At 60.9% G+C, this 6,476-nt stretch overlaps 1 protein-coding gene across 1 annotated transcript; it reads right to left on the minus strand.

The window, feature by feature from the left end:
• Positions 1–1,773: 1,773 nt before the first annotated feature.
• SOX11 (SRY-box transcription factor 11) lies at positions 1,774–5,205 on the minus strand. The gene has a single exon (XM_059079009.2). It carries the CDS (start codon positions 5,103–5,105, stop codon positions 3,714–3,716), a length of 1,392 nt encoding a protein of 463 aa, XP_058934992.1. The 5' UTR covers positions 5,106–5,205; the 3' UTR covers positions 1,774–3,713.
• Positions 5,206–6,476: the final 1,271 nt, after the last annotated feature.

The raw sequence follows: 6,476 nt of genomic DNA on the forward strand, positions 1-6,476 counted from the left end.
TACACAGACTCAGTCTTATAAACGGGTTTGTGTTTTCAACAAGTTTTAGAACTGCAGCAGAGGGTCGCCACGTAAAATCCCCAGCACAGAGAAGTGTCAATTGTAAACCGCTGGTTCAATTATTCGTGGCTAAAAATGAATGTCCCACCAACGAGTACATCAGTCTATCATTTGGGGGGGGGGGGGGAAGGTAAACAATTCCAGAAATCCAGTTCTAATATTGAGAACCTTGTTAACACCCTCAGCACTTTCTCCTCCCGAGCGGTGTTCTACTGAAATCTGATGGTTCCTAGAAAGGAAAACAGCCACAGAAAAAAAATCTGTCCGTCTACTGCCAAAGCTTGCTGGCTTCGCATCGCAGGGGTGGGGTCTGGGGTAGAGGCTCGCGGCGAAGAGGAGCGAGGCTGCGGGAGGCCGAGCTGGGAGAGCAGGGGCCAAAGAGGCAGGGGAGAGGGGGAGCGAGGCCCGAAGGGCGCCGGGGCCCCTCTGGCCTAACAGCTCGCTGTGGTGTGTGGCCGCTTCCCTTTGGTCTCGCCAAACGTCGGCAGAATTGGAGACCAAACCTTGGTAAATCAATTCAGTAGGTTACGAAGAGTCGTGATGATTTTGCACCGAGTTTTTCAATTAGCCACGGCAAACGCCTGACTCGGAGAAGCAGAGCTGGAGGGCTGGCTCTCGGGACCCTGCGCGGCCTCCCCGCAGCCTCCCTGCCTCCCTCGGCGCGGCCCCCGGGGCAAGAGGGGCGGAAGGCACGGAAAGAGAGCCGGAGCCAGGGGCGCGCGTGCCGGGCCGCGCCCGCCAGCCGGGGCCCGTCGCGAGGGCTCGGAGATACAGGCCGGGCCTGGGAAAACGAGAGTGGGGGGAGAAGCGCGTGGGCTGGCCAGGCAAACGGCCCCGAGCGAGCCCCAAGGCGGCAGCTACAGGGGGAGAACCACCAAGAAACCGAACCACCTTCCCCGAGGCGCCCCCCGCCCCAGGCACGTTCCAGGGCGGCCCTCGAGCCGGCGCGCAGCGAGGGAGCCGGGGGCCCGGGTTGGTTTTCTCGCTCTCGCCCCGCAACCCGGCGGCTTCGGGGCACCGGGGCGGCTCTCCCCGCGTGCCTCCAGGCCCCAGGGCGCGGCGCGCCGAGGCGCAGCCGGCGGCCGGGCGGGGAGAGCCAGACGCCCGGGACCCGGGATCTGTCCCGTGTCCCCGGCCGCCACGCAGGCGCCCTCGCCCCCCCACCCCCGGCCCATTCCGGCGGCTCTGCGCGCACAGACAACCCAGCGGCCGCAACTCCGGTCGCAGAGGGCCTGGCCGTGCCACGTTCCTCCGCCGCCCTGGGCCAACCCTCCGCGCCCTCCTTCCCCAGCCTTGGACCCGCCGCGCCCCGCGCCCCCACCGACAAGGGGGCGCCGGAAAGAGACGAACACCGACCACCTCTCCCCTGCGCCGGTCACCGCTCGAGGTCAAGAAGGGTAGCGGCGCCTCCCACCAGCGTCTACCTCTGCGCACAGGCGGAGATGCAGCGTCAAAAACGAAAAAAATTCAAAACTGGAAACGGCTGTCCCCACCCTCCAAGGAGGGAGAGCGGCGGGGATCCAAGCGTTCTCAGCGCTGGCCACCCACGGGCGACTGTCACCGCGACGCGCAGGCGACGCGGCCCCTCGCAGAGAACGCAGACCCCGGCGGGCGCAGGACGCTGACCGCGCGCTGGCACCGCGGTCCTCGCCCAGCCCGCCCCGCCCGGCCCGCTCCCCGCGCCTCCCCGCGCCGCCCGCCCGCGGCCCGGATGGGTAGGGAGAAGAGGGCGGCAGTCGGGGAGGAGGAGGAGGTGAGAAAGGAAATGGGGGGTGGGGAGGAAAGGGCAGGCGGAGAGATAGCGTCCCCGGATTTTCCTAACCGGCCACCGAAGAGAAAAAAGAAATTGGCCTGCCCATTTGAGCCCTTTCAGCCTAAGCCCCCGAGTGTGGGATCCTCCTCTGCCACCTCCCACCTGAGCACACACCGGCCTCGTCTCTGCGCCGCGACTACAGAACGGCCAGGATGACTTCCACAGAGACTATGGGCGATGCGAGTTTCTATCAGTTCCAGCTGATTTATTAAAATTGTCAAGATACAGACTTCCAGCACCAAAAAAAGAAAAAAAAAAAAAAAAAAGAAAAAAAAAACAGGCAATGATGTCGACAGTGCATTGAGTCTGCTTTGCCACCATTTGCTACAAAATATGCAGATGGTCTGTACTTTATTTAGATTATATTGCACAAAATGAGAAACTTTTTAAACTATGTGCCTTTTTTTTTTTTTTTTGCTAAAAATCGAGAATCCAGTTTCAAACCTTCCATCTGGGGCCCCATCCACATATCACAGCGTATGAGATACATAAAGTCCTACTATAGTACAGTACATATACAATCTTTAAACTAAGATAACAGCTCTGAGGTCTATATCACCATTTTCAATAAATCTTTACCTACAAATATTGAACAAATCTCTACTATAGCTGTACAAAAAAAAGTTTGCTTTTTTTTTAAACCACAAGGCCTTTAGATGCAAGGATTATTTTAAAATTTTAATCCTTTTTAAACCAGGACGTAACGTACCAACATACTTGCATGCTAAAAAAAACAGAGGAAAAAAAGAAATCAAAAGGGAAGAAGTGCCTGAAAGTCTTACTGAAAAAACACAGCAAGAATGTTCCCTTTTCACTGTACAAAAATACGCCTGAAAATATATTAATTTTTAAAAAAGACTGAGGTCTGTTATGTATCAAAAATGTTTCAATACCTTTTGTACTGAGGTCTAGGCTGTCTGGTATTCAATCAAGGAGGTATAGGGAACAAGTTACAAAAAAAAAGTTGGCAAGTAGAAATCACATTTGTAAAACCATAAACAATTTGATCTGAAAAGTAAACTCTGATCTTAAGTCAGTTCACAGTTTTTTTTTTCTTTTTTTTTTTGTAAGCGTTTGTACAGTCTGCATTTTTTCAAGCTCCCTGCAGTTTTGTTAAGAATCGGATGCATAGAAGACATCAGTTTTCTCCCTCCAAAAAATAAAAAATAAAATAAAAAATTTGCCATGGTCCCTTTTTGTTTTTTGTGTTTGTTTAAAAAAAAAAAAAATCACCAGTTCTTTAAGATCTCTTAAGGAAAAAAAAAAAAAAAAATCTCCAACCAACTCCCTAGCGTTAACAGTCGCGCTGCCAAAGGGTCCTCCGCAGGCGTCTTCCAGACTTCAAAGCCCGACCAGCTTCACACAGCGCCTTCCGGAGCGGGTCTTCCCTCCCCTCCCCCGCCCCGCCCCTCCGCCTTTGTTGCAATCGCGAATTTCAGGGAAAAAGAAAAAAAAAAAAAAGAAATAGTAATTACAAAAACACATTTGAGGGGGAAAAAATCACAACTCCAGACTAGGTATGCAACTACCTTGAGACACGATCAAGGAAGGGAGGGGGGACAAAAAAAGGACAGGAAAAATGTTTCAAAACTACTCATTTCACTTTAACTCCACCAAAATTTTCATCATCTTTTCCAATTTCTTTGTGTCACGACATCATATCAATATCAGCATCTTCTCTCCCCATCCACCCTACCGCCACCACCATCAACACCTCCTCCACCTCCCCCACCCTCCTCCTCCTCCTCCTCCTCCTCCTCCTCACGACCACCGCGACCTCCTCCCAAGGAACCCTGCTCTGCACCCGCCGAGAGAAAGAGCGAGAAGCGGGGCTGCCCTCTCAATACGTGAACACCAGGTCGGAGAAGTTCGCCTCCAGCCAGTCCCCCGCGATCATCTCGCTGAGCTCGGGCGTGCAGTAATCGGGGAACTCGAAGTGGGAGCCCAGGCTGCCCTCGCTGAACGAATCCAAATCCTTATCCACCAGAGACAGGGACAGGTTCCCGGCCGCCGCGCCGCCCCCCAGCTGCTGCTCGCTGGCGCTGTGCGCGCTTTGGGAGAAATTCAAGCTCAGGTCGAACATCAGGTCGTCGGCGTCCTCGCCGCCGCCGCTGCTGCTGCTGGACGAGGACGAGGAGGAGGACGAGGAGGAGGAGGATGAGGAGGAGGAGGACGAGGAGGAGGACGAGGAGGAGGAGGTGGAGACGGAGCGCGAGGACGCGGGCGAGAGCGCGGGCTGCGCCAGCGGCGGCGGGTGCTGCTTGGTGATGTTCTTGAAGCTGTAGTAGAGGCGGCTGCCGCCCCCTGCGCCCGCGGTCGCGCCGGCCCGCACCTCGTCGTAGAGGCTCGCGCCCTCGGGGGACTCGGCCGCGCTGCTCAGCGTGGGGCTGGCGGGCACTTTGGCGACGTTGTAGCGTCTCAGCAGCTGCGGCGGCTGCTGCCCGGGAGGCTGCAGGAGCTGCGGGTGCGGCGGCTCCTCGTCCTCCTCGTCCGCCTCCTGCTTGATCCGCAGCTGCAGCTCGTCGTCGTCCTCGTCGTCCTCGTCGTCCTCGTCCAGGAACACGCACTTGACCGTCTTGCCCGCGCCGCCGCCGCCGCCGCCCGCGCCGCTCCCGCGCAGGCTGCCGAGCACGTAGTCGTCGCCCGCGCCGCCGTAGTCCCCGGGCTGGGCCGCCTTGCCCGCGCCCGCCTTGGCGCCGCCGGCCGCGGGGGCCGTAGGGGCCTTGAGCTTGCCGCATTTCTTGCTCGAGCCCTTGGAGGTCTTGGCGCCGCCCGCGCCGCCGCCCGCGCCGCCGCCGCCGCCCGCCGCGCTCTTCTCGGGGCTCTGGCTGGCGCTGGGCTTGGCCGAGGGGTCCATTTTGGGCTTTTTCCGGGGCCGGTACTTGTAGTCGGGGTAGTCGGCCATGTGCTTGAGCCGCAGCCGCTCCGCCTCCCGGATGAACGGGATCTTCTCGCTGTCCTTCAGCATTTTCCACCGCTTCCCCAGCCTCTTAGAGATCTCGGCGTTATGCATGTCCGGAGACTGCTCCATGATCTTCCTGCGCTCGATCTTGGACCACACCATGAACGCATTCATCGGCCTCTTGATGTGGCCCGACGCCGTCTTGCACCAGTCCGGGTCGCTCTCGTCCAGGGCCACCGGGCTGCAAGCCATGAATTCGCCCTCCTCCGTGTCCAGCGCCTCCCGGGGCAGGTTGCTCTCCGCTTCCAAGCTCTCGGCCTGCTGCACCATGATCCGCTGCGGGGCTGGGCGCTCCAACCCGGGCCGCTCGCTCTCGTGCGGAGCTCCCCCTCCCCCTCTCGCCCCTCCACCTTCCCGGGCAAGTTGCAAAGTCCTCGGCACCCCGCGTCCGCGGCTCCCCCCCTCCCCCCCGCCCCCCCTTCCAGGCTGCACACAGCGGCTGCGGCGGCTTCGGCGGCGACGGCCGCCGGCTCGCGGGGAGCTGCGGCCGCGACGGGAGAGGCGGAGGCGGCGGCGGCGGCGGCGGTCGAAGCAGCCCGGGACCCCTCTCTCCGGCTCGTGGCTCCCGCCGCGAGCGCCGGACCCCGAGCACTCCCAGGCGCGCGCGCTCCTTCTGCAAAAAGTTGAGGGCTCTCTCCCAACTAGTTATCAGGGTGTCATATGGGTGACATCACTCCCCGGGCCAGCCAATGGCTGGGGGCCGGCTCCGCCCATCTGCCTTTATTAACTCCGCGGCCCCTCCCCCTCCCCCGCCCTCAGGGCTGCTTTGCAAAGATGGGGGGTGGGGGAGGAGGAGGCCTGTCTGGAAATATGTTATTTTTAAAAAATCCGCGTGTGTGCACAGATGCGCCTCTCCCCAGGATGCTCGGGAGCCGCGCACGGCCCCGAGGCGGGCCGGCGCTCCCGGGGCGAACCGGGCTAGTCCCGGCGTCGGAGCGAACCGAGGGCCAGGTACCCGGAGAGGCCCGGCGCCCTTTTGTGCCCGGTCCGGGGGAGGCCGGTCGGAGTGAGCAGACGAGGCGCGCGCGCGCTCGCCGCGGGCGCACGCTCGGGCACGCGCACAGCCCGAGACGGCGGGTGCGGCCCGGCCCGCCGGGTGGGCGCAGCTGCTCCCCGGCGCGCCCCCGGTGGCTCGGCCGCTCCCCGGCGTCGCGCGCCGCCCGAGTCCGCCCGCGGCGCCCTCCGCACCCCGGCCGACGGAAGGTGGCGCTTTAACACAACAACCTTCCCGGGGCACGTGGACTCTCTCCTCCTTTCCCCTTTCTCCTTTTCTCTAAGGCAGAGACATCCGTTTAAAGCCCGAGAGGCTGGATTCCCACTCCTCCGTTTGCGTTTTCCGTTTTGTCCTTTTTCCCCGTCTGTTCTTCCTCCTACGCGGTGTTTTGGAGACGCCGCGGTGCGGCTTTCGGCGGCGCCGGGCCCCCGCGCGCCCCGCCCCGGGCGGAGGCCGGACTAACGGTTCGTGGGGCTCAGCGGGGGCCGGGTCCTCGCCTTCGATCCGGCCACTCCCCGGACTGGTGCTAAACCGGGTCCGGGACCCGAGAGCTTCGGCAGAGCCCCGCCCCTGCGTCGCTCGTCCACCCTCCCCTCTCCCGCCCCTTCCCCGTCCCCTCCCCCCAGACCCCCTCCCCCTCCTTCGCA

This window comes from Kogia breviceps, chromosome 11, assembly GCF_026419965.1.
Source record: "Kogia breviceps isolate mKogBre1 chromosome 11, mKogBre1 haplotype 1, whole genome shotgun sequence".
In the NCBI taxonomy this organism is placed as follows: Eukaryota; Metazoa; Chordata; class Mammalia; order Artiodactyla; family Physeteridae; genus Kogia; species Kogia breviceps.

Coding starts and splice junctions, on each gene's coding strand:
- SOX11 (XM_059079009.2), bottom strand. CDS start 5,105: ATGGTGCAGCAGGCCGAGAGCTTGGAAGCGGAGAGCAACCTGCCCCGG.